Source organism: Podarcis bocagei (assembly GCF_964188305.1).
Source record: "Podarcis bocagei genome assembly, chromosome: 1".
NCBI lineage: Eukaryota > Metazoa > Chordata > Lepidosauria > Squamata > Lacertidae > Podarcis > Podarcis bocagei.
Genome location: NC_138125.1, coordinates 6,095,527 through 6,123,359, shown reverse-complemented (window position 1 = coordinate 6,123,359; position 27,833 = coordinate 6,095,527). Strand labels below are relative to the sequence as shown.

The 27,833-nt window shown below is 47.1% G+C and overlaps 1 protein-coding gene across 1 annotated transcript in view; it reads left to right on the top strand.

Moving 5' to 3' along the window:
• Positions 1-1,063: 1,063 nt before the first annotated feature.
• GCH1 (GTP cyclohydrolase 1) overlaps positions 1,064-27,833 on the top strand; it is a 56,724-nt gene continuing 29,954 nt past the window's right edge. Inside the window, exons 1-2 of the mRNA XM_081194496.1 lie at positions 1,064-1,794; positions 25,854-25,963. Of these exons, the coding sequence (XP_081050622.1) occupies positions 1,449-1,794; positions 25,854-25,963 (456 nt within the window). The 5' untranslated portion in view covers positions 1,064-1,448. The remainder of the gene's footprint in view (positions 1,795-25,853; positions 25,964-27,833) is intronic.

Here is a 27,833-nt window from a genome sequence, read left to right as displayed (position 1 = left end):
TGTTGTAAGACTCCTTCTTTAGAGGTTTCTAAGCAGAGGAAGACAGGAGTGCCTGGCATGCTCTGGTCCATGGGGTCATGAAGAGTCAGACACGACTAAACGACTAAACAACAACAACAACAAGCAGAGGTTGTCTTTGTCCATGGAGTTTTCTCGGCAGGGATACTGGAGTGGCTTGCCGGTTCCTGCTCCAGGTGGATCACGTTTGGTCAAAACTCTCCACTATGACCTGTCCATCTTGGGTGGCCCTGCACAGCATAGCTCATAGCTTCTCTGAGTTATTCAAGCCCCTTCACCACGACAACGCAGTGATCCACTGGAAGGACAGATCGTGAAGGTGAGGCTCCAATACTTTGGCCACCTTAGGAGAAGAGAAGACTCCCTGGAAAAGACCCTGATGTTGGCACAAGCAGAAGGGGACGACAGAGGACGCGATGGTGGGACAGTGTTCTCGAAGTTTGACCAAACTGCGGGAGGCAGTGGAAGACAGGAGTGCCTGGCGTGCTCTGGTCAATGGGGTCACGAAGAGTTGGACACGACTAAACGACTAAACAACAACAACAAGCAGAGGTTGGATGGTCATCTGTCCTGGATGCTTTAGCTGTAATTCCAAGAACATTACAGTGACATTAAAAAAAAAAGCCAACGAAACAAACAAAAAAAATAAAACAAGAACGAAAGAGAATTGGATTCCACGCTGGTCATTTGGGTTTTTGCGACTTCACATTGTTTTGATGTTTTCATGATTTTATCGTACCCGTCGGCCAGGATATTATTTTTTTAAGAGTTGGCGGTGCGCAAAGATCCTTATGAACCAAATAAAAGCCATCAGGCAGTCTCCTGCGCTCCCCACAGCGACCCAGCCTCTCCCGCTTCGACAGGGGCTCCTCCGCGTCCCCGCTTGGCCCAGCCTGGGCTCCCCCGGCCGCTACCCCCGCTTCCGCCCGTGGAGCTCGCCGGCCGCCTGATCCGCTTACAGGCTACCAGGGCGGGTGACGCACGGGCAGGGGAGCCCAATAGGAGCTGCGCCGAAGCCTGGCACGCTATAAAGTGGGGCGAGCCGGCCGGGGAAAAGTCCGAGGGTGGAGCCGAGGGAAAGGCAGGGCCGGATCCTGACATCGGTGTTCTTTTCCCTCCTCCGTCGAGGCGCGCCACGCTTTTCCCTGCCGGAACGCGCTCCGCCAGGAACTTCCCAACCTCTCCAGCGCCAAGGCGCACGGGTCACCGCTTTGGCGCACCGTCTCCAGCGCTGGAGACAACGCTGCGCTGCGGATCCCTGCGCTCCTCGTGGGTAGAAAGACTCGTCCCCTCCGTCTGAGACTGGGCACGATCCCTCGGGTGTTCGTCCCTCCAGGGCGCGCGTCCTTTTGCGCGCAAAGTCGCCAGATCCAGCCCACATCTCCAGGGTTTTCCCCAGCCGCACCGACAGGTCTCCCGGTTCCGGAGTGATGGAGAAGGTGAAGGCGCGGGCGCTGCTGGAGCAGCCTCTGCGAGCCGCCAGCTACAACGGCTACGCGCTGGCGGAGAAGCCGCCGCAGGCGCTGCCCGGCCGCTCCTCCGCGGACGCGCCGCGCTGCCCGAAAGCTGCAGCCAGCTCTTTCGAGAGCTGGAGAGAGGAGCGCACCCGCAGCGAGGAAGACAACGAGATGAACCTGCCCGGCTTGGCCGCCGCCTACAGCACCATCCTGCGCGCCCTGGGCGAGGACCCCGAGCGCCAGGGGCTCCTCAAGACCCCCTGGAGGGCGGCCACCGCCATGCAGTTCTTCACCAAAGGCTACCAAGAGACCATCACAGGTGAGCAGGGCTCCGGTGCACGAGGGTGCACCTGGAGAATAGATCCCCGCCAAACTAAAAACAAAGCAGAATGCCCAGTGCTTTGCATTGCTACTGTTCCCAACAGCCTTGTGAGGTAGGCAGGCTGCTCTTCTCAAATTAGGGGCAATTTGAGCTGGCTGTGGTGTCCTGGTTCCAATAAATGAATGTGCTTAAAGGGCTCCGTGTAGGTCCTTTCAGGCACCCTCACTGTTCCCATGGGGTAGAGTATAGCAGACTTGGCGCCTTCCAGCTGTTTTGGACTGCAGTGCCCACTAGGCAGTGCTGCCCAGGGCTGGTGGCCTTGTTTTAGTCCAAAGCAACCAGAGGGCACCGGAATGGAGAAAGGTTGGGGAAGAGACTTGCCTGCAGGAGATTACAAAAGCTGGGAAGTGAATTTCCAATGAAATCATTGTTACTTTGGAAACGCATTGGAATTTAAGAAGCTGGCTTCTACAGAGTCAAGCCATCTAGCTCAGTATGCCCACACTGACTGGCAGCAGCAGCTCTTCAGGATTTCAGACAAGGAGTGTTCCCCAGCTATAATTGGAGATCATCATCATCATCATCATAATACAACAATTTATTATTTATACCCTGCCCATCTGGTTGGGTTTCCCCAGCCACTCTGTGTGGCTCCCAACAGAATAATAACAATAAACCAACAAAACATCAAACATTAAAAACTTTCCTAAACAGGGCTGCCTTTGAGTATCTTCTAAAAGTCAGGTAGTTCTTTATCTCCTTGACATCAGATGGGAGGGCGTTCTACAGGGCAGGCGCCACCACCGAGAAGACCCTCTGCCTGGTTCCCCGTAACTTCGCTTCTTGCAGTGAGGGAACCGCCAGAAGGCCCTCGGAGCTGGACCTCAGAGTCCGGGTAGAACGATGGAGGTGGAGATGCTCCTTCAGGTATACTAGGCTGAGGCCGTTTAGGGCTTTAAAGATGCTTCCAAGGATTGGACCAGGTGCCTTCTGCAGGCTCCTCCCATTTTAAGATGACTTTAAAAGTTAATACTAAACTTCAATTTTAATTAATGAAACAACTTTAAACTGCTGGGTCACTTTGTATGGCGCCGGCATAGCAAAGCAGCTAAGAAATCTGAGGCCTTGTTCACACTCCTGTTTACTAGCTGTGTTGGGTTTTTAATCCCTGCTCACAGGACATCATCCAGAATGCAAGCATATCCTGTACTTTTTTGTGAAATAATACCATCTGGGGCACTGTTTCTCCAACCAGCTTCACACAGATCCGAGTCCTTAAGGCTAAAACCACTCTTAATCTCTAGACAAGGTGTGGACTCTTTTGCATAGGGTAAAGACATCCCACCCCCATCAGTGTCCCCTGGTGTGAACACACCCTCGGTTGTGAATTAGAAACTCCTGGGTCTAAATCTTATCTCTTCCCCAAACTCCATCTGCGGTCTGGTCTCAGAGAAGTCTTCCCTTCCTCCCTCTGTCTTCCCCTCTCCTCTCCCTCTGACTAGTGGCTCTCCAGGATTACAAACAGGGCTGTTGTGTTTGGCCAATATATAAATAATAACATCATTATTAGCATTATTATTATTATTTTTTTTTTTAATAAATTTTTATTGGTTTTACAGCATTTTTAAGAAAAACAAACAAACACAAAACAAAACAAACATAGAAAATACTTTCAAAGATATTTTCATAAACCTCTTTTCTTGGACTTCCCCATACCTCCCCTCTCTGCATCCCAGTGTCCATATTTGAACTAGCAACTTCCAATTGTTACTTTCTAATCTCTGTCATCTTAGTCCTCCTTTATTATCTAGCCTTGTATCCCTGTACCCTGTTACTTCTAGCAACCACAACATTTTAACATTCGTTAAGTTTGTAGTAGTCCTTAAGATAGCTCTTAAATTTTTTCCATTCTTCTTCCACCATCTCTTTGCGTTGGTCACGGATTCTGCCTGTCATCTCAGCCAGTGTCATATAGTCCATCACTTTCATCTGCCATTCTTCCAGAGTAGGTAAATCTTGTGTCTTCCAATACTTTGCGATGAGTATTCTTGCTGCTGTTGTGGCATACATAAAGAAATTTCTGTCTTTCTTTGTCACCAATTGGCCGACAATGCCCAAGAGAAAGGCCTCTGGTTTTTTAGAAAATGTACATTTAAGTACCTTTTTCATTTCATTATAGATCATTTCCCAGAAGACCTTTATCTTCGGGCATGTCCACCAAAGGTGGTAAAAAGTACCTTCAGTCTCTTTACATTTCCAACATTTATTATCGGGCAAATGGTAGATTTTTGCCAGCTTGACTGGGGTCATGTACCACCTGTATACCATTTTCATAATGTTTTCCTTTAAGGCATTACATGCCGTGAATTTGATACCGGTGTTCCATAACCATTCCCAGTCATCTGACATAATGTTGTGTCCAACATCCTGCGCCCACTTAATCATAGCAGATTTAACTGTTTCATCCTGTGTGTTCCATTTCAACAGCAAGTTATACATTCTAGATAAATTCTTAGTATTGGGTTCTAACAATTCGGTCTCTAGTTTTGATTTCTCCACTTGGAAACCGATTTTCCTATCCTGTTTAAAAATTTCCATTATTTGACGATATTGAAACCAATTTTCTACTTTGTGCTTCAATTTCTCCTGACTTTGTAGTTTAACCTTGTCTCCATCCTGTTCTAAAATTTCCCAATACTTCGGCCATCCGACCTCCATATTGAGTTTCTTCACTGCTTTAGCCTCCACTGGTGACACCCATCTAGGGGTTTTATTTTCCAATAAGTCTTTGTATCTTATCCAGACATTAAATAATGCTTTTCTAACAATGTGATTTTTAAAGATACTGTTAACCTTGTCATACCAAAGATATGCATGCCAACCAAAAGCATTATTGAAGCCTTCCAGATCCAAGATGTCCGTGTTCTCGAGGAGCATCCATTCTTTCAGCCAGCAAAACGCTGCTGCCTCATAGTACAATTTTAGGTCCGGCAGGGCAAAACCCCCTCTTTCTTTAGCGTCAGTCAGTATTTTGAATTTAATTCGGGGCTTTTTGCCCTGCCAGACAAATTTCGAAATGTCTTTGTGCCACCTCTTAAAACATTCCATCTTGTCGAGAATCTGCAAGGTCTGAAACAAAAATAACATTCTAGGCAATACATTCATTTTAATTACTGCAATTCGGCCTAACATTGACAGTTTCAGATTTGACCATATTTCTAGATCTTTTTTAATCTCTGACCAGCATTTTTCATAATTGTCCTTATACAGATTAACATTCTTAGGTGTTAAATAGACCCCTAGGTATTTAACTTTCTTAACCACAGTCAAACCTGTTTCCTCCTGAAATTTCTCCTTTTCCATATCTGTTAGGTTTTTCCCTAAGACTTTAGTTTTTTGCTTATTCAACTTAAATCCAGCCACCTGGCCAAATTGTTGAATTATTTCTAAAACCCTTTTCGTACTAGTGTTTGGCTCTTGCAAAGTCAATACTAGGTCATCTGCATACGCTCTTAATTTGTAATGTTTAGCTCCGACCTGCAGACCTTTGACCTGCTGGTCATTTCTTATCATATTCAGCAACACCTCCAGAACCGAAATAAAAAGTAATGGGGAAATTGGGCACCCCTGCCGAGTTCCTTTTTCTATCTTAAGTTCCTCAGTCACGACATTATTTACAATCAGCTTAGCTTTTTGTTCAGAATATATTGCAGCCATACCATTCTCAAAACCCTGGCCTACCCCCATCCCATGAAGATTCTTCCTCATAAAACTCCAAGAGATATTATCAAAGGCTTTCTCCGCGTCCACAAAGATCAATACTGCTTTAGTGTTTATATTCACCTCCAGCTTTTCCAAAATGTCTATTACATTCCTTACATTGTCTGCTAGGTGTCTTTTAGGGAGAAAGCCTGCTTGGTCTTTATGAATCTTCTCCATCAAAACTCTTTTAAATCTTTTTGCCAAAATGTCTGCAAAAATTTTGTAATCCACATTAAGGAGTGATATCGGGCGGTAGTTCTTGAGTTGAGTCTTTTCAGTCTCTGACTTTGGTATGAGTGAAATATATGCCTCTTTCCACGATTCAGGTGCCCTTTTTCCCTCAAGGATCTCATTACAAACTTCTCTTAGTGGTTGAATCAACCATTCCTTCAGCGATTTGTAGTATCTAGAAGTCAGTCCATCTGGTCCCGGAGATTTGCCCAGTTGCATACTCTGAATGGCAGCCTCTATCTCTTGTTCTGAGATTCTCTGGTTCAAGTCCATCTTACTTTGCTGAGAGATATTTTGTAGTCCGTATCTTCCAAGGAATTTGTCTATATCTTCTTCATTTTGCGGGCCTTGGGTGTAAAGTTTTTTAAAATAACTTAAAAAGCAATTTCTAATTTCATTAGGTTTAGATATGCTCTTTCCATCAACCTCTAGGCTTGTAACTGTATTTAGTTTCTGCCTTTTCTTCAATTGCCATGCCAAAAGTTTACCGCATTTATTTGCTGATTCAAAAGTCTTTTGTTTCATTTGCTTTATCTTCCATTCAATCTCTTGGTTCATCAATTCCATATATTGAGTTTGATATAACTTAATCTCTCTTAAAATGTCCTGAGACTTTGGTTTTGTTCTTAATTTCCTCTCTCCTTCCTTTATCATTTCCAAGATCTTCTCTTTTTTCTCATTTTGTTTTTTCCTCTTTATTGAATTTTGTTGAATCAAAAATCCTCTCATAACAGCTTTACTTGCGTCCCAGATCACTCTTTTCTCCACGTCAGTCCTCAAATTTATTTCAAAATAATCTTTTAAGGTCTTTTGGGCCTTCGTGAGAATCTCCTTATCTCGAAAGAGGGTGTCATTCATTCTCCATCTAAATTGACCAGTTATTGTGAGTTTCATCTCCATCTTCACGGCGTTATGGTCGGAGCAAGTTTTTGGGCAGATTTCCACTTTCTTAATCTTTGGAGCCAGTCCACTAGTAACCCAGATTTGGTCAATTCTGGTCCAGGTCATCATTGCTTGGGAGAAGAAGGTTCCCTCTCTCTCCAGAGGGTTCCTTGTTCTCCAAATGTCTATCAAGTCCATATTTTCTGTCATTTCGAAAAAAGTCTTAGGGAGTCTCCCTTCTTTAGTGACTGTTAGTCTTTGTACCTTGTCCATATTAGTGGAGACCACGCCATTCATGTCTCCCATGATTATCATATTATAATCCAGATAGTCCGTCAAAGTTTCATGAAGTCCCTTAAAGAAGTCAGATTTGCCTTCATTTGGTGCATAAATTCCAACAACTAAAAGTTTTTCTCCTTGTACTTGTATCTCCACAGCCAGATATCTCCCTTGTTCATCTTTAAATATCATTTTTGGAGCCCATTTCTCCTTCACATATATTACCACTCCTCTCTTCTTAACTTTGTCTGATGAAATAAATTCTTGTCCTAACCTTTTATTTGTGAGTAATCTCCTGTGGGCTCTAGTTATGTGAGTTTCTTGTAAACAAATCAAATCCAATTGTTCTCTGTTCAGAATATGAAATACTTGTCTTCTCTTCAGAGGCCCATTCAGTCCATTACAATTCCAACTAAGGAATTGCAGAGCCATCTTGTTATTTTCTTAAGGCTCCTCCAACAGCTCCAAGTTGTTGCTCTTCTTCTAACGGTGGTGGTTTTTGTCCAAACGAGAGATTCAGGATATCCAGTGCTCTCCTCTGTTCTGCAAGTACGTCCACAGTCCCCTTCTGTAGGTCCTCCTGATATCTTGCCAGAAATTTGTCTTTATCTTGAATTGTCTTTATTTTCACTTTCTTTGCCTTGTAGTCGAATGACAGTCCTTGTGGGAATTCCCACCTGAAGCGGATCTGATTTTTCTTTAACAAAAGCACCAAATCCTTGTAGAAGTTTCTTAAGTCCAAGATATATTTTGGTATGTCTTTAAAGATCTGTACTGCTGAATTTCCAATTTGGAGGGCTTTTCCAAAGTGTAGTCCTAAAATTTTATCTCTTTCCTCCTTAGATCTGAGTGTGATCAAACAATCTCTTGGTGTCTTTCTATCTTGCTTTTTGCCGAGTCTAAAGGCAGTTGTGATTTTGAACTCGTCTTCCTCCAAGTCCCAGCAATCCGCAAACTCCCGTGTCAAAAATTCCACAAGGTTGTCACTTTCATTCTCCGGAATCAGTCTTAATTTTAAGTTTCTCTCTTTCCTCTGTAACTCCCACAAGGCCAAGGTTGCATCATGCTCATAGACCTTCTTGGCAAGTGGCTCTAATTTCTCCTGCGTCTCTCCAGCTGTGGCTTTGGCCTCTTCGGCAATTTGACGCGTGGTGGCATTTTCCTCGACCAATTTATTTATAAATTCTGTATTCTGGTTTAATCTTGTTGATATTTCTGTTAATTTTTGTGTGTTCTCTGAAGTCTGTTTTGTCAAAGACTCCAGAGTCTGGTTTATCTTAAGCAAAGCTTCTGTCACAGCATCCATAGAAACGGCTGCTCCTTTGTCCTGTCCTGTTGTTCCAGCTAGTCCGGCTGTTACGCCTAAGATCGAACCTCTTCTCTTTGCTTGTTGCAGCTGCAGCTGTTGCTGTTGTTGTTGCTTGGTCTTGGCTCTTGTAGTTATCTCTTCTTGTGGCCCACTCATGTCAAGGTCAATTCCCACGGGATTTATTCTCCCTTGGAAAATTCCACTGTCTTAGGCCGTGCTGGACTTCACTTTATCCTCTAGAGGGAGCAAATCAAAATGGCCATAGAAGGAAATTTCAAAATACATGAACAAAGGAGACCATCCAAGATGTAAAAAGAAAGGAGATTAATCCAGTCAAAATCAATGTTACTAAAGTCTTATAGCTTCCAATTGCCACAGTTGCCCAGTATACTGTTTATACTGTTTCTTCTTAAAATGTACAAAAATCAGGCACTGTGGAAACTTTGTATCAAGGTGTCACTTCACAGGAAAAAGTCAGCTCAGTGTACTAAGAAGGCAGACCGTTTCAGACTTTCAAGTAGATAAGATAGCAGAGGTTTTTTCCTTCAAATAAGTCATGCAGTTAATGTTCAGATTCACCTCCCCTCTGCCCTGCTTGCTAGAGGGGAGATCAAAGGTTTAAATGTCCGGTTTAGCTGATCAAAGGACGAATTTAAACGGATGCAGGTTTAGAGCTCCGTTGCTTTCACTTTCATGCGGTCGGGGGGAGGCAGACTTCCTTTGTTTAAATCTCCCCCGTTTTTAGCCCAATTTTTAAAATTAAAAGAAAAGTCCCAGTTATTTTTCAGTTCTTACTCACGGGGAATCAGTCCGAATTTCTTTTCAGGAAGGAATCGGCGCTCTCCGCTTATGGCGACGCGGCTTCACTTCGCAGGCTGGGTAGCGACTCTCAGCACCGCGCTCACTCCCGATGTCGATCCGTAGCCTTTAAAAAGGCTCTTTCACGGTACCGGGGGGCGCGAAGGTGCCCACCGAGTCTCCTTGTTCTCAGGCTTCAGCGCCTGGGATTTTAGGGGTCCCCCGCTTGCCGTAGCGGGTAAGACCCGAACTTGCGAAGCAGTCCTTCTCCGGAGCTCGGAGGTAGGACCGCCATTAAGCGCTGGCACCGACCGGAAGTCTCTCCATTATTAGCATTATTATTAGTACTATGTACACCAGGGTTTCCCAAACTTGGGTCTCCAGCTGTTTTTGGACTGCAATTCCCATCACCCCTGACCGCTGGTCTTGCTAGCTAGGGATGATGGGAGTTGTAGTCCAAAACAGCTGGAGACTCAAGTTTGGGAAACATTGGTGTGTCCACCAGCTAGCAGGGTTTCAGGATGGGGTCTCTTTCAGCTGTGAGGATTGAATCTCTGAAATTTTCTGCATGCAAAGTTAATGCCTGTCCCTGACTCATGACCCATTCCCTAAAAATAAATGATGGCTTAGAGCAGGCATTCCAAAGTCCGTTTCGGGGGCCTGTCGGTTTAATCTGGCCCCTGTGGTAGTTTATTTCCTGGAGTAAAATCCTAAAAAAAGCCCAACAACTTTGCGGTAAAATCATAAAAAGAAGGAGCATCTCCACCCCCATCGTTCTGCCCCGACACTGAGGTCTAGCGCTGAGGGCCTTCTCGTCTAGCGCTGAGTTACAGGGAACAAGGCAGAGGGCCTTCTCGGTGGTGGCACCTGCCCTGTGGAACGCCCTCCCACCAGATGTCAAGGCAATAAAAAACTACCAGATTTTTAGAAGACATCTGAAGGCAGCCCTGTTTAGGGAAGCGTTTAATGTTTAACGGACTACTGTACTTTAATGCTTTGTTGGAAGCCGGCCACATTAGATGGGCGGGGTATAAATAATAAATTCTATTCTATTCTAAAAAAAGGTCAACAACTTTGGCCGGCCCTCACGCATGTTTACTTCATCAAATAGCAAGTGCACTTGCCACATGGGTTTGTGCAATGCTATTGTGATCTTGGTAGTTTTATTCTAGACCTTTTCCCCAACGATCCCTAGCATGGAATTCTCATTTTCGGGGCTGTGCTGCCCCCATCACCTCCCTCCAGCTGCGTCACTGGGAGGGGCGAGGTGGAGGGGAGATCAGAGCAGAAATTAGCCAGGCACCAGGCACATTTTGCTACTGACAGAGGTCCAATGGCGACTACGTGGAGACCACAGCTGGCAACCACAGCTTAAAAACCTCCACCTTAGTCCATGGTTAATTCCGTTTCCATTTCCACTGTTTGCGTTCCTCTTCCTTGCATACAGGGATGAGTGAATTGTTGTGAGAGCAAGCTGCAGTCGAGCAATGGTAGAATTGTAGAGCTACTCAAAACCCCTGCAGTGCAGGAATGTTTTGCCCCATGTGGGGCTAATACCCATGTTGTAAACAAAATCTGCCCTTTCCTCCTTATGGGGTCTAGGGAGAGAAAGCATAGCTTGGGAAGAGTTCCAAGCCCCAAATACAGAGACACAGAGGGCCACACTTGGCCCCCAGGCCTGAGCTTCCTCACCCCTGTGTTGATTGATATAGTCACAAGGCCTTTGAATTTGCTCCTAGCTTTGTTCATATTTCAATGAGTCATAGAATCATAGAGTTGAGACCCCCAAGGGTCATCTAGTCCAACCCTCTGCAATGCACGAATCTCATCTGAAGCATACATGACAGGCGGCCATCCATCTAGAAGGGGAAGTTGCAGTAAAGGTATTCTATTGGCTTACTTTGAACGCTCTACATCGGAGGTAGTCAATGTGCTGCCCTTCAGATCCTGCAGGACCAAAAGTCACATCAACCTTGATTGCTGGTCAACCCTGGAGAGGCTGATGGGAATTAGAGTCTGTTGTAAACAAAAATCTGCCCCTTTTCCCTTATGGGGTATCCAAGAGCCCATATAGAGTCCTTACATAGGTTCCCTATTGATAGGAGAGAATAACAGAGGCCAGCCGGACAATATTGAGAAGCAAAGCAGCTAGTAAGCCTGATCTTTATTGATCTGTTGCAACAGGGTGCTCCCCTCAAATGCAGGAAAAGAAGAACCCAGAACAATGACGCGCAAGGCCTTATATTGTCATTTAGTCGTGTCCGACTCTTCGTGACCCCATGGACCAGAGCACGCCAGGCCCTCCTGTCTTCCACTGCCTCCTGCAGTTTGGTCAGACTCATGTTTGTAGCTTCGAGAACACTGTCCAACCATCTCATCTTCTGTCTTATATAGACATTTTTAATTCCCTGCCCTGGAGCTCAAGACCTCCCCTCCATACATCATACATACAGCACAGAAGGGGTGAAACCCAAGACCACCACCCACATACCTACATCACAGAAAGGGCGGTCTACAGGAAATCTGAGTGCTTTGTTTACCTGTTTAATGGTCAATTGACTGGATTGCCTGGGGAGCCTGGCCAGTCTTTTGTAATGATAAATACTTAGTTCCTGGGCCAGGTCACAGGCTCACACCCTATTCATATCTTAAATGTGCCCTTAAGACAGGATTTGTGAGGAAAGAGACAAGGGGGAGGTTTCCCACTTTGACCTTGCAGAGAAATGATTTGCTCAGTTTGGGAATCATAATGGTTTCAGGTCCGTCTTCCTGTGCTGATCTATGTACATGCTTGGTACGCTTATGAACATTTAACATATACCTAATACCTCAGAACTCATAGAATCATAGAATCATAGAGTTGGAAGAGACCACAAGGGCCATCGAGTCCAACCCCCTGCCAAGCAGGAAACACCATCAGAGCACTCCTGACATATGGTTGTCAAGCCTCTGCTTAAAGACCTCCAAAAAAGGAGACTCCACCACACTCCCTGGCAGCAAATTCCACTGTCGAACAGCTCTTACTGTCAGGAAGTTCTTCCTAATGTTTAGGCGGAATTAGGAAGAACTTCCTGACAGTAAGAACTGTTCGACAGTGGAATTTGCTGCCAAGGAGTGTGGTGGAGTCTCCTACTTTGGAGGTCTTTAAGCAGAGGCTTGACAACCATATGACAGGAGTGCTCTGATGGTGTTTCCTGCTTGGCAGGGGGTTGGACTCGTTGGCCCTTGTGGTCTCTTCCAACTCTATGATTCTATGATTCTATGATTCTATGGAATCTTCTTTCTTGTAGTTTGGATCCATTGCTCTGTGTCCGCTTCTCTGGAGTAGCAGAAAACAACCTTTCTCCCTCCTCTATGTGACATCCTTTTATATATTTGAACATGGCTATCATATCACCCCTTAACCTCCTCTTCTCCAGGCTAAACATGCCCAGCTCCCTTAACTCCTATCACATCCATGACCCTCAAGTTAAGAGTCTCATGTTCTACCAAGTGAGCTATCCCAGCAGATTGTAGTTGAGATAATAGAATCGTAGCATTGTCACATTGAAAGGGGTCATCAAACCCAACTGCCTGGCGACTGGACATTCCATTGCGGAGACCATAACCCAGGTTTTAGGTGCAATTTGGCACCTAGCTTATATATCTGGGTTTCTAACAATGCTGCCAGGGTGCTTGCACCCAGTGGCGGAGGAACCCGGGGCAGGACGAACCACCTGGTGGCGCACACGCGACGTCTGTACGGACTGCGCATGCGCGGCATCCCTTACGGAGTGCGCATGCGTGGCAGCCTGTGCGAGAGGCAGCCCATATGGACGCCACGCACCCTCGGTCGCTCTACAGCTGGGGGGAGGCAGGGGCCATCTTGTCACGCCCCCCCCGAGTGGCACCCGGGGCATCCCGCCCCCTCTGCCTCCCACTTCGTATGCCCCTGCTTGCACCACACCAAACTTGTCGCTGCCCTGTCAGGTTAGCAGTGCGGATGAGGTCAGGTGAGTGCCGTAATCCCATTGTTGATCAGGCTACCCACTCCAAATAATAACTCTTTTTCATGGTCACCACCAGTACAGACCACATGAGCATACATGCAAAGTTGGGGTGCGGGTGGCGCTGTGGTCTAAACCACTCAGCCTCTTGGCTTGCCGATCAGAAGGTTGGCCATTCAAATCCCTGTGACGGAGTGCACTCCTGTTTCTCTGTCCCAGCTCCTGCCAACCTAGCAGCTCGAAAGCACACCAGCACAAGTAGATAAATAGGTACCGCTGCAGCGGGTAGGTAAATTGTGTTTCTGTGTGCTCTGGTTTCTGTCATGGTGGTCCATTGCACCAGAAGCGGTTTAGTCCTGCTGGCCACATGGCCCGGAAAGCTGTCTGTGGACAAACGCCGGCTCCCTTGGCCTGAAGCAAGATGAGCGCCGCAACCCCATAGTTGCCTTTGACTTGACTTAACCATCCAGGGGTCCTTTGCCTTTTTCTTTTTTCTTTTTTACATGTAAAGTGAGTTGGGTATTTTGTGCCAATCACTTTGCCCTTGCTTGCATTTTTGTCCGTCCTGGACAGGAGCCACACCAGGGCAAATTCAGAACCGCTTTCGACAAAGGGGTAGCGAGGCAAATGCTTCAAAATTCTTGCTCTGCGTTAAACCACAGGCTTTGGAGTTAGCGCTGCACCTGCCTGCCACTTGTCGGTTTGTTTGCCTTTTTGTGTCGTAAGGTCTAGCCATGCGCACTTAGCTGCTGAGCAACCAGCACGAACCGATAAAGCGACGATGGCGACAGCTTCTCCTTACTGACTTCTGCCCGGTGAACCACCTGAAAGTTCATTGCAGATCACTGTTTTGAGAATCACTTGCGATTTTTAATCAGTGGTGCAGCTCCCTTGGTGTACCACTTTGCATTTTCTAGATGCGAAACTTGAGAACAGTAGATCATGGATCTGAACACAGGTGAAGTAACCTTAAGGGACTCTCAGGATCTGATGCCAGATGTAAATGTTGTTGAACCAAATACAGATAGTGACCATAGTGCTATCAAATTCAATATATATATATAAATGGACAATTGCCAAGAAAGTCCAGCATATTTACATTTTACTTCAAAGGAAGAAACATCCCCTAGAAATTTGGGGAACTGGTAAAAGAGGAAGTTGAAAAGAGGAGTCAAAAGTGGTTAAATCTCTCCATAAAGTTTGTGGTTATTGAAAGCCACAATATTAGATGCTTGGCTAAAATATACTCTGTATATCATTTGTTTGCTGCCTTTCCAAAGTTCAAAAACATGCTCAGGACAGGACTGCTTCCAACATGAAAATACACATAACTGCAAACATAACGAAACCACTCATAAGCAATATTTGTTGTTGTTTAGTCGTGTCCGACTCTTCGTGACCCCCTGGACCAGAGCACGCCAGGCACTCCTGTCTTCCACTGCCTCCCGCAGTTTGGTCAAACTCATGCTGGTAGCTTCGAGAACACTGTCCCACCATCTCGTCCTCTGTCGTCCCCTTCTCCTTGTGCCCTCCAACTTTCCCAGCATCGGGGTCTTTTCCAGGGAGTCTTCTCTTCTCATGAGGTGGCCAAAGTCTTGGAGCCTCAGCTTCAGGATCTGTCCTTCCAGTGAGCACTCAGGGCTGATTTCCTTCAGAATGGAGAGGTTTGATCTTCTTGTAGTCCATGGGACTCTTGAGTCTCCTCCAGCACCATGATTCAAAAGCATTCTTCGGCGATCAGCCTTCTTGATGGTCCAGCTCTCACTTCCATACATCACCACTGGAAAAACCATAGCTTTAACCATACGGACCTTTGTTGGCAAGGTGATGTCTCTGCTTTTTAAGAAGCTGTCTAGGTTTGCCATTGCCTTTCTTCCAAGGAGCAGGCGTCTCTTAATTTCGTGACTGCTGTCACTGTCTGCAGTGATCATGGAGCCCAAGAAAGTAAATTCTCTCACTGCCTCCATTTCTTCCCCTTCTGTTTGCCAGGAGGTGATGGGACCAGTGGCCACAATCTTAGTTTTTTTTGATGTTGAGCTTCAGACCGTATTTTGCACTCTCCTCTTTCACCCTCCTTAAAAGGTTCTTTAATTCCGCCTCATTTTCTGCCATTACATAAACAATATAGAAAACATTAAAAAATACAAAACCAAACCAAACAATTTCCACAGCGGATAGTTTTGTGCCAAAGGATTTGTGCAAAAGAGACAAGTGTGTCCGTTTGCCTTGAAAGTGGTGGAATAAAGCCTGACTCTTTCCTCTCGTTTCCACTTGCACTGTGTGCAATCACAAATGTGAATTAAATTAGACCTCTTTTCTCCACTGCCAATGTTGATGGAGGAACTAGCAGATGCTTTCCAAACAATTGATTCCATTTGGGGCTCGGCGCATGATTCCAGACCTCATTAGAGACACTGATGGCAGAAGCAAACCTTGTTGTCTCTTGTACGTCACTCTTCTTGTAAATACCGTTTTGGCAGGAAAGCGGAGTGAAGAAAGGCTGCAATTTCGACCAGGTGTCTCTTAAAGCCTTTTATTGCCTCTGAATGATCTGCCGTGTCTTCAACTTGTTTAAACTGTCAATACATTGGGGAAAAGTGCCTTAATTTGACTCTCATGAAAAGTAAACTTGCCAAAGCTCTTTTTTATTTTTCAGAATTTTTTAAAAAAATGTTGGCACAATTTTCTATTTTCTTTTTCACAGCTAAGCTGTGAAAAAAATATGAGGGGGAATAAGAAAGGAGTAAAATTTTGTAACCAATAATATTTTCTTCTGAAGGCAAATTTCGTTCTGTGGTGTTTATGTTTATAGCTATAAGACTTCTTTGCAAGCGTTGTTGATGAAGCAGAGAATGGGAAAAACGCAGGGTGCCCCCCCCCCTTCGATGGGAAGCTACTTTGATGGGAATAGTCGTAGTACCACCGTACAGTGGTACCTCGGGTTACATACACTTCAGGTTACACACACTTCAGGTTACATACGCTTCAGGTTACAGACTCTGCTAACCCAGAAATAGTACCTCGGGTTAAGAACTTTGCTTCAGGATGAGAACAGAAAGTGCACGGCTGTGGCAGCGGGAGGCCCCATTAACTAAAGTGGTACTTCAGGTTAAGAACAGTTTCAGCTTAAGAACGGACCTCCAGAACGAATTAAGTTCTTAACCCTGTATTCTACCGTGGTCAGACCCCACTAGGAATACTGTATCCTGTTCTGGGCACCACAGTTTAAGAAGGATGTTGACAGGCTGGAATATGTGCAGATGAGGGAGACCAAGATGACCAGAGGTCTGGAAACCAAGTTTTATGAGGAGCTCTTGAAGGAGTTTTGTATGTTTAGCCTGGAAAAGAGGAGATGGAGAGGAGACAGGATAGCTATCTTCAAATATCTGAAGGGCTGTCCAGCGGTGGAGCAAGCTGATCGCACGCCTGGGGCGGCGTGCGTGCCATCTGCCTGCGGGGGTGGGGCCAGCCGCACACGGGTCGCTGCCAGCTGGAGCAGGATGCTCCGTGGGGCCTCCAAGGAGTCTGCCTGCTTCCTCCCACTCTGCCGCCCTACAGCTGAGGGGGAGGCAGCGGGCGGACCATTTGGGGCCGCTCAGAGCCTGCGGGCGCCCAAGCCACCGCGTCACTCCCAGGAGAGACGCATGGCTCGGATGCGCTGCAGGCCCGCACAGTGACACCCAGGGCAGCCCGCCCCCACCGCCCCCCTTCCTCTGTCCCTGGGCATCTCACATGGAAGATGGAAGGACCTAACCCGATAGATTCAACTTACATGAAAGGCGATTCCAACTGAACATCAGGAAGAACGTTCTGACAGCTGGTGCTGTTGAATGGTTGAACAGACTCCCACAAAAGGTGGTGGAGTCTCCTTCCTTGGAGCTTTTAAACAGAGGTTGGGTGGTCACCTGTCGTACAGTTCTCAAATCACCCCTCGGTCGTCTTTTCTCCAGGGTGGATGTATATTATCACCCTTCTTAAACTGCTGTGCCTGTTGGGATTTCATTCCTCCCATTGCAGGGTGTGTGATTGTTTTCATCACATGCCTGTGTTGACATTCCATATTGTTGGAGTCATGAGAACGGAAGTTCGGTTACGCTGTTCCGTTATGTTGTACTATTGCTTTTCTGTTCTCTCTCGGAGATGAAGGAGGAGAGAGTAGCCATGATTTCTTTTGTTCTGTTTTCTACGTAATAAAGTAGCTTAGAAATCCACACCTCCAATGCCTAGCTACTGCTTGGACTCTGCTATTGAACTGTGTGCGCATATCTTTGGATATGTGTCACAGAAGCGCATTGGGAAAGAAGAGTGATGAATCATCCCGAGGGTCGTTTGTGGGGGAGAACGTAGTTGCCTGGCATTCTCCAGTTGGCGCAAGAAGCCCAGTGAGGTCCAGTTCCATGTACCCATGCACCAACAGGGCCCACAACTAGACATGGGCAAGATGGACCAACTGCCTCTTTTACAGTGGTGCCCCGCAAGACGAATGCCTCGCAAGACGAAAAACTCGCTAGACGAAAGGGTTTTTCGGTTTTGCGTTGCTTCACTAGACGAATTTCCCTATGGGCTTGCTTCGCAAGACGAAAATGTCTTGGGTTTTTTTTAAAAAGCCGCTTGAAGAGGCGCAGTTGCGACGGACCGTGCTTCGCAAGACGAAAAACATCGCAAGACGAAAAGACTCGCGGAACGAATTCTTTTCGTCTTGCGAGGCACCACTGTATTATGTTCTTAAGACACCAAAGGATGCGGTGCCTGTTGCACTTGCTTGAAAATCCAATGCTCGGTTGGAGAAAATGTTCCAGCTAACATTTGTTTAAAAACCTGAAGCATTTTTGTTAGGGATTGTAGGGAAAGATCTGCCAAAAAAGCTGAAAAACATCTTCATGTATATGACAACGGCTGCGAGAGTCCTAATAGCACAAGGATGGAAGACTGAAGAAACCCCAACTAAAGAATCATGGCAAGAAAAATTGATGGACTATGCAGAACTGGCAAAACCGACACATAAGCTACAAGACAAGGATAACTGTGACTTTAAAGATGAATGGGAACCCTTTACAAAGTATTTGAAGAGGCAACAAAGCATATTGGACTCCTTGGCAGGTTTTGAATAAACATTTCACAAACTTTTTATTGACAATAATCGGTTAAATAGTTTAAGGATTTACACAACTTTGTAACATGCAGAGAACAGCATTCATAGAGAAACCAAAGACTGGTACTGAGGGAAGTCAGGGGGGTGGGGGTGGGTGGGTTTTGTAGGGGGGAGGGAGGAAACGGGGGGGGGGGGAATTAAGGATGACATTTTTTGGATAATATGTTTTGTTTACATCTTTAATAAAAATTATACAAAAAAAGGAAAAAGAAAATCCAATGCTCCCACGGGCATTGAAAAGTTAATGACCCCCGCCGTAGCAGAGTGCGACTCTTGCCAGTTATGTGAAATTTCCACCCACCCATTCATTGTACTTCTGAACTGGCCTTTTTCCAAGTCAGGGAAACTTAGAGAGTCCCATCCACAGAGGGCAGAGATGATGGGAGGCGAGAAGGCAAGAGTCAGGGGTTTTGAGGAGAGCCCTTTGGCATATGGGTTTGCGTAGGCGCGCATGCACCCAGTCTGAGCCCCTGTAAGCATTGCTGGCTCATGTTCCGGCTCTGGCATTTGAAGCAACTTCGTAAACTCCTCGTGGTTTTTGATTATTCCGGCTGTGGCTGGAGACTGCAAATGCGCCAGAGAGCCCGCCATCCTAGCCATTTTGTGTCTTCCCTTAACCTGCCCTAAAGGCTGTAAAGGCAGCCTCTTCATCTTTTCCTTTTCGCTCGCCTCCCGAGCGACATTAAAGCCATGCAAATAGTTCCTATAGCAACAGGCTCTTTTACCTCTGACGCAAAGGCTCCAAATCATGGGTGATTTTCTTCCCTTCCTATTCAGATTTTATCTTCTCCCAACTGTTGCGATCCTCTCTTTCATCCAACGTCACGTCTGCCGATGGGGAGTTTGCACTCCACACGTGCTCGAAATGCCCTAGCGGCGCATGCTTTTATATTTGTTGTAGGCAAATGCATTTCAGGGGGTTGGACTGGATGACCTTTGGAGTCCCTCCCAAAACATCACACAGAAGTTAAATTCTATTGAGTTCAGTGGGGCCTTGCTGTGCTTTTACCTGGGAGTAAGTCTTGTTGGACTCGACACTAATACTAATACTAATACTAATAATAATAATTTATACCCCGCCCTCCCTGGCCACGGTGGCTAACACCAGTAAATTACATAATGGGGGGGAAAAACACAGTTTAAACTACAGGTTAAAATGCAATTTAAAATGCAGCCTCATTTTAAAAGTAGCCCATAGATCAAAACCGTAAGGGGAGGGAAACATAAGAGTCAGACTGAGTCCAGATCAAAGGCCAGGCGGAACAGCTCTGTCTTGCAAGCCCTGCGGAAAGATGTCAAGTCCCGCAGGGCCCTAGTCTCTTGTGACAGAGTGTTCCACCAAGTCGGGGCCAGTACTGAAAAGGCCCTGGCCCTAGTTGCGACCAATCGAACCACCTTGTGGCTCGTGACCTCCAAAGTGTTGTCATTTGTGGACCTTAAGGTCCTCCGCGGGGCAGACCAGGAGAGGCGGTCCCATGGGTATGTGGGTCCTAGGCCATGTAGGGCTTTAAAGGTCAAAACCAGCACCTTAAACCTGACCCTGTACTCCACCAGGAGCCAGTGCAGTTGGTAAAGCACCGGATGAATGTGATCCCACAGCAAGGACCCTGTAAGGAGTCTCGCCGCGGCATTCTGCACCCGCTGGAGTTTCTGGGTCAGCTTCAAGGGCAGCCCCGCGTAGAGCGAGTTACAATAATCAAGCCTCTGTTAGCATCTGTGTAGGTGGGGATAGGATCAAAATCCTGTTTGCGTTTGATTTCAGTAGGACTTAAAAGCATTTCAATTTTGCAGGAAGTCCAGTTTCCTTTTGGTTGACTCTGGTTCCTAAGCGTCACCTTCTTAAGAGCAGCCCTGTCAGAACCCAGGCATAATAACCGCTGCTAATACGATGGCGATGTTTCCGTCCATTATTTCTGCACCAGGGTATAAAAGTCATGTGTTGATTTCATTCTCACAACAGCCTTGCAAGGTAAGCAGTTTTGTAGCCATTTCACAGAGAGTGATTGGCCTTTCCCGACCTGGTGTGCTCATGAGAACACCTGGTCCAGCTCCCTGTTCTCACAAGGCCACAGCTAGCTGCCTGTGGGAAACCAGTGAGTAGGATTCATGCATAAGACCCATTCTCCCCTCCTGTGGCTTCCAGCAACGGGTGTTTGGAAGCACAGCGAAGTTTATAATGTTCGATTGTGTTTTTATGTTTTGCTGGAAGATGCCCTGAGTGGCTGGGGGAAGCCGGTCAAATGGATGGCCAACAACAACAACAACAACAACTTTTTATTACTTATACTCAGGGTGGCTTACCACACATATAAAAACATAATAAATTGTCAAACATTAAAAGTTTCCTAATACAGGGCTGCCTTCAGATGTCTTGTAAAAGTTGTGTACAGTGGTACCTCTGGTTGCGAACGGGATTCGTTCCGGAGCCCCGTTCACAATGTGAGCAGAACGCTACCCACGTCTGCAGCTCGCGATTTGCCGCTTCTGCGCATGGGTGTGACGTCATTTTGAGAACATGCGCGAGTGGAGAAACCCCAAAGTAACCCTTTCTGGTACTTCCGGGTCGCCGCGGGACGCAACCTGAAAATAATAATAATAATAATAATAATAATAATAATAATAATAATAATTTATTATTTGTACCCCGCCCATCTGGCTGGGTTTCCCCAGCCACTCTGGGCGGCTTCCACAAAGACCAAAAATACACTAATATGTCATACATTAAAAACTTCCCTGAACAGGGCTGCCTTAAGATGTCTTCTGAATGTCAGGTAGTTGTTTATCTCTTTGACATCTGATGGGAGGGCGTTCCACAGGGCGGGTGCCACTACCGAGAAGGCCCTCTGCCTGGTTCCCTGTAGCTTTGCTTTTTGAAATGAGGGAACTGCCAGAAGGCCCTCAGCGTTGGACCTCAGTGTCCGGGCAGAACAATGGGGGTGGAGACGCTCCTTCAGGTATACTGGGCCGAGGCCGTTTAGGGCTTTAAAGGTCAACACCAACACTTTGAATTGTGTTCGGAAACGTACTGGGAGCCAATATAGGTCTTTCAAGACTGGTTTTATGTGGCCCCGGTGGCCACTCCCAGTCACCAGTCTAGCTGCTGCATTCTGGATTAGTTGCAGTTTCCGGGTCACCTTCAAAGGTAGCCCCACGGAGAGCACATTGCAGTAGTCCAAGCGAGAGATAACCAGAGCATGCACCACTCTGGCAAGACAGTCCGTGGGCAGGTAGGGTCTCAGCCTGCATACCAGATGGAGCTGGTAGACAGCCGCCCTGGATACAGAATTGACCTGCACCTCCATGGACACCTGTGAGTCCAAAATGACTCCCAGGCTGCGCACCTGGTCCTTCAGGGGCACAGATACCCCATTCAGGATCAGGGAGTCCTCCACACCAGCCCGCCCCCTGTCCCCCAGAAACAGTACTTCTGTCTTGTCAGGACTGAACCTCAAAGATGTAACCTGAACCGAACGTAACAAGAGGTATGACTTTAGTTCTAAATCTCCTTGGCATCTGATGGAAGGGCATTCTACCGGGAGGGTACCACTGCCGAGAAGGCTCTCTGCCTGTTGTTGTTGTTGTTGTTATTGTTGTTGTTGCTTCCAACTGTGGTGGCAGAGCATAGACAAAACGGCTGGCACCCACCGATTACCTCTCCTTTATGAATTTGTCCAGTCCTCTTCTAAAGCCATTCAAGTTGGCAACCATCATTGCCTCCTGTGGCAGAGAGTTCCACAGATTAACTCTTCGCACTGCATGAAGACATCCTTTATTTATCTGTCCTGAATCTTCCAATATTCTGCTTCATTTGCTGCCCACGAGCCCTGGCATTAGGAGAGAATCTTTTCTCCCTTCACTTGCTCTGGAGGCCTTTGAAGTCCCCATCAGTCACGCAGCTGGAGCTGACGGACAGGAGTTGTGCTGCACAACGCGTGGAGGGCACCAGGTTGGCAAAGGTTGCCTTGCGGGAAGGGAGTTGGCCAGAGGCAAACGTAATCTGCCCTTTGTACTCGCTTGGAAGGCCTCCCTGCCCTCCCCCCCCGCCTTCTCCAGACACTTCCTGGTGATGGACATGACAGAGGAGCCGAGAGCAGCTCCATCCCTGGTCTCCAGGGTTACCTGCCTCCCTCTGGCTGCGCACAGGAAATTAAAACACCCGCGATAGCATATCACTATCAGCCCTAAATGGCAGCTCCTAGGCATCGGTGGCCGTGTTGTGTTTGCGAGGGGTGTCCGTGCGTCTGTGTTTGTGTCAGAGGAAGCTGTAAAAGAAAAGGCGTCTAGCGCAGCTGTAGGTTTTTTTATATTAGCTTTTGAGTCACTGGGAGACGGGGCGGGGAGCTTTGGATGGGCTTCGAGGGTGGGGACCGCTGCCCAAAAGCCCTTTTGTTCTTATTCAGATTGGCTCTTGCACAGGAACTGTGTAAAAAGTACAAAATGAAGTCCAGCTATGCCTTTATGCACAGACTTCTTTTCCTTCCCTCCTTCCCAAGGGCAGGTAACCCAGAGTGGGAAAATTCCAGACGGCAGAATTTCTGGTGCCACCTCTTTCGACTTTCCCCATCTGCTTTACAGTTTGTTTGCTTTCACAATAGTCGTGCGAGGGAGGCAGCTGCTGTACCCATTTTACAGATGGAGAACTGAGACAAAGAGGTTGCTCGGTTAGGTCATGGCAGCCTCATTCCAAAGGGATGCTTTTTAGAGCATCTACCTTTGCATGCCTGGTTCCAGGTGCAATCGCTGCCATTTCACAGGAAGGACTTAGGAGAGTGCCCTGTCTGAAATAATCATAATCATAATCATAATCATAATAATTAATACCACGCCCATCTGGCTTGGCTTCCCCAGCCACTCTGGGTGGCTTTCAGCAAAATATTAAAATACAATAATTCATCAAATATTAATAGCTTTCCTAAACAGTGCTGCCTTCAGATGTCTTCTAAAAGTCAGATAGGTGTTTATTTCCTTGACGTCTGTATCGCTCCAATTTTAGTATATGTGCTGCCGAAGCGAGCACAGTTATTTCCTTGACATCTGATGGGAGGGCGTTCCACAGGGGGGGTGCCACTACCGAGAAGGCCCTCTGTCTGGTTCCCTGCAACTTGGCTTCTCACAGTGAGGAAACCGCCAGAAGGCCCTCGGCGCTGGACCTCAGTGTCCGGGCTGAATGATGTGGGTGGAGACGCTCCTTCAGGTATAGTGGGCAGGGTTGCTGCCAGTCAGGTTCGATAATACTGACCTGGGTGGGTCTGTGGTCTGACTCTGTATAAGGCAGCATCCTATGCTCCTAAGTTGAGACACAAAGTAAAATCTCACAGATACAAGTCTAACGGTGCTCCTGGATCCTTTGCTGTCGCTCAAGGCTCAGGTGGCATTGGTGGCCCGGAGTCCCTTCTATCAGTTTGGCTGGTGGCCCAGCTACGCCCGTATCTGGACAGGGATAGCCTAACTACTGTTGTCTGTGCTCTGGTAACCTCAAGGTGGTGGTTGTTGTTGTTTAGTCTTTTAGTCGTGTCCGACTCTTCGTGACCGCCTGGACCAGAGCACGCCAGGCACTCCTGTCCTCCCGCAGTTTGGTCAAACTCATGTTCGTAGCTTCGAGAACACTGTCCCACCATCTCGTCCTCTGTCATCCCCTTCTCCTTGTGCCCTCCATCTTTCCCAACATCAGGGTCTTTTCCAGGGAGTCTTCTCTTCTCATGAGGTGGCCAAAGTCTTGGAGCCTCAGCTTCAGGATCTGTCCTTCCAGGGAGCACTCAGGGCTGATTTCCTTCAGAATGGAGAGGTTTGATCTTCTTGCAGTCCATGGGACTCTCAAGAGTCTTCTCCAGCACCAGAATTCAAAAGCATCCATTCTTCGGCGATCAGCCTTCTTTATGGTCCAGCTCTCACTTCCATGCATCACTACTGGGAAAACCATGGCTTTAACTATACGGACCTTTGTTAGCAAGGTGATGTCTCTGCTTTTTAATCTATGGCCCGTTAAATTGGGGTGGTAGTGAGGGAGGACTGTTATTATTTAAGCTGTATTTTAAGCCGTATTTTAATTAACTGTTTTTGAGTTTTTTCTATTACGTTTCATTGTAATTTATTTTTGGTGTTGGCTGCCCTGAGTCCTGCCCTGGCTGGGGAGGGCAGGGTATAAATAAAACACTATTATTATTATTATTATTATTATTATTATTATTGTTGTTGTTGTTGTTGTTGTTGTTGTTGTTGTTGTTGTTGTTGTTGTTTTATTCTGTGCATTATGTTCTTAATGTTGTGCACTGCCGCAGGATCTTTGGATAAAGGGCAGTCTATAAATCAATCAAATAATAACTAAATAACTCTGTAGCCGCAGGCCCATGTTCGCAGAGGTAATTTAGCTCATGTATATTCCTTTATGAGGACTAGATGCTTGTTTTAAAAGGGATGGGGATTGTTCTGTTGGTGCAAGCATTTCAGCTTGCCAGGCAGAACAACCTCACTTCTCTTCCCTTGCACACCGTTCTGCGGGGTATTAGCCAATTGTGGGGGGCATTGTGTGTGTGTTTGTGTGTGTGTCAAGGGCGGGGAGTGGAAGCAGAAAGCCCCATTTGCAAACAGAAGTAATTGCCCAGGGCTTCTGATGATTAGATGAATCTCTCCCATAAAACTGGGCCAGCCAGATGCAGAAATCTGTGCCTGTGTCACAGAAGTACAAATGTGCAGAAATATGATATATATAATTGGGCCAAACAAGGATTGATACCAGATATTTGGTTTGGAGACGACCCAGCTGGGAACAGCGAGGGCGGAAGCAGTCAAAACACACCGTTCTTCCTTCACCGTAATCAGTAGCAACTTGGTAACTACTAAGGAGAGCCAGTGTGGTGTAGTGGTTAAGAGCGGCGGACTCGTAATCTGGTGAACCGGGTTCGCGTCTCCGCTCCTCCACTTGCAGCTGCTGGGTGACCTTGGGCCAGTCACACTTCTCTGAAGTCTCTCAGCCTCACTCACCTCACAGAGTGTTTGTTGGGAGGAGGAAGGGAAAGGAGATTGTTAGCCGCTTTGAGACTCCTTAAAGGTAAAGGGACCCCTGGCCATTAGGTCCAGTCGCGGGCGACTGTGGGGTTGCGGCGCTCATCTCGCTTTATTGGCCGAGGGAGCTGGCGTACAGCTTCCGGGTCATGTGGCCAGCATGACTAAGCCGCTTCTGGTGAACCAGAGCAGCGCACGGAAAGGCCGTTTACCTTCCCGCTGGAGCTGTACCTATTTATCTACTTGCACTTTGACGTGCTTTCGAACTGTTAGGTTGGCAGGAGCAGGGACCGAGCAACGGGAGCTCACCCCGTCGTGGGGATTCAAACCGCTGACCTTCTGATCAGCAAGCCCTAGGCTCTGTGGTTTAACCCACAGCGCCACCCACATCCCCTTGAGACTCCTTAGGTAAAGGTAAAGGGACCCCTGACCATTAGGTCCAGTCGTGGCCGACTCTGGGGTTGCTGCACTCATCTCGCTTTATTGACCGAGGGAGCCGGTGTACAGCTTCTGGGTCATCTGGCGAACCAGAGCAGCGCAAGGAAACACTGTTTACCTTCCCGCTGGAGCGGTACCTAGAGTAGTGATAAAGTGGGATATCAAATCCAAACTCCTCCTTCTCTTCTTCTTCTTCATGTGCTTTGTTTAATTTCAGATGTACTAAACGATGCCATATTTGATGAAGATCACGACGAAATGGTGATCGTGAAGGACATAGACATGTTCTCGATGTGCGAGCACCACCTGGTTCCATTTGTGGGAAAGGTAATTTTTGACTTCCGTTCCCCTTTCTCGCTGTTTTTTTTTAAATTAAAAAAACCCAACCACACACGGAGAATGAGCAGGCGTAAGAATCTGAATGTTTGGTTCAGCAAAGCCTTGAGGGATTCCATCAGCATGTTATCGCAGAATCGTAGAATTGAAGAGCCGAAAGTTACCCACAGGGGTCATCTCTTCCATCTCTCCCCTGTCATTCAGGGATCTCAGCTAAAGCAGCCATGGCAGATGGATGAAAAGAAGTGAAAAAAGGAAAAGTAACATAGGCAACGTAGACGTGTCTGGGTAGACTTGTCTGAACAAAAATGTTTTAAGCGGCCCCTGCTTGATGCACATTTGTTGTGGGATTAGCTGTGTGAGGATGATTGTCATCGTCTCATTGATCTTTAATAATAATAATAATAATAATAATAATAATAATAATAATAATAATAAATTTTCTTTATAGCCCACCCTCCCCAGCCAAAGCCGGGCTCAGGGTGGCTAACACCAGTAAAATTACAGTAAAAACATAAAAGGAAAAAAGCCCAGTTTAAAATGCAATTTAAAATGCAGCCTCATTTTAAAAGTAGCCCATAGATCAAGACCATAAGGGGAGGGAAGACATAAGGGTCAGACCAGGTCCAAACCAAAGGCCAGGTGGAACAGCTCTGTCTTGCAGGCCCTGCGGAAAGATGTCAAGTCCCGCAGGGCCCTGGTCTCTTGTGACAGAGCGTTCCACCACATCGGGGCCAGTACTGAAAAGGCCCTGGCCTTAGCTGAGACCAATCTAACCACCTCATGACTTGGGACCTCCAAAGTGTTGTCATTTGCGGACCTTAAGGTCCTCTGCAGGGCATACCAGGAGAGGCAGTCCTGTAGGTACGTGGGTCCTAGGCCGCAAAGGGCTTTAAAGGTCAAAATCAGCACCTTGAACCTGACCCTGTACTCCACCAGGAGCCAGTGCAGCTGGTAAAGCACTGGATGAATTTGATCCCGCAGCGAGGACCCCGTAAGGAGCCTCACAGCGGCATTCTGCACCCACTGGAGTTTCTGGGTCAGCTTCAAGAGCAGCCCCGCTTAGAGCAAGTTACAATAATCAAGCCTGGAGGTGAATGTTGCATGAATCACTGTGGCGAAATCAGGGCGAGAGAGGTAAGGGACCAACTGCTTGATATGGCGGAGATGGGAAAATGCCACCTTTGCTGTGGCCAGTGGCGTAGTGTGGGGGGTGCAGGGGGGGCCGGCCGCACCGGGCGCAACATCTGGGGGTTAGGGTTAGGGGGCGCAAATCCACGGGTTAGGGAGCGCATATTACTTGCCTTGCCCCGGGTGCTGACAACCCACGCTACGCCACTGGCTGTGGCTGCAACCTGCGCCTCCGTGGAAAGGGAGGCGTCGAAGGTTATACCCAAGCTCTTGACAGAAGGCGCTGGCACTAATTGAGCCCCCGCATGATTGATTTGCATGTAAATCCCACCTTTTCCCTCCCAGGAGCACAAGGAGACGTACATAGCTCTCCCTCTCCCCATTCAATTCACACAACAGCCCTGTGAGGTAGGCTAGGCTGAGAGGAGGCAGTGACCAGGCCCAAAGTCACACCTAGTGAGCTTCATAGCCGAGTGGGGAGATTTGAACCCTGGTCTCTCCCAGGTTCCAGTCTGAAACTCTTAACCCAGAGTTTCCCAAACTTGAGTCTCCAGCTGGTTTGGACAACAATTCCCATCATCCCTAGCTAGCGGGACCAGTGGTCAGGGATGATGGGGGTTGTAGTTCAGAAAAACCTGGAGAAAGAGCTTGGGTAACCCTGCTCTAACCACTACAACACAGGGCTGTCTTTCTAGTCCTCGTGGAACAGGATACTTGGGTAGTGTTTGGT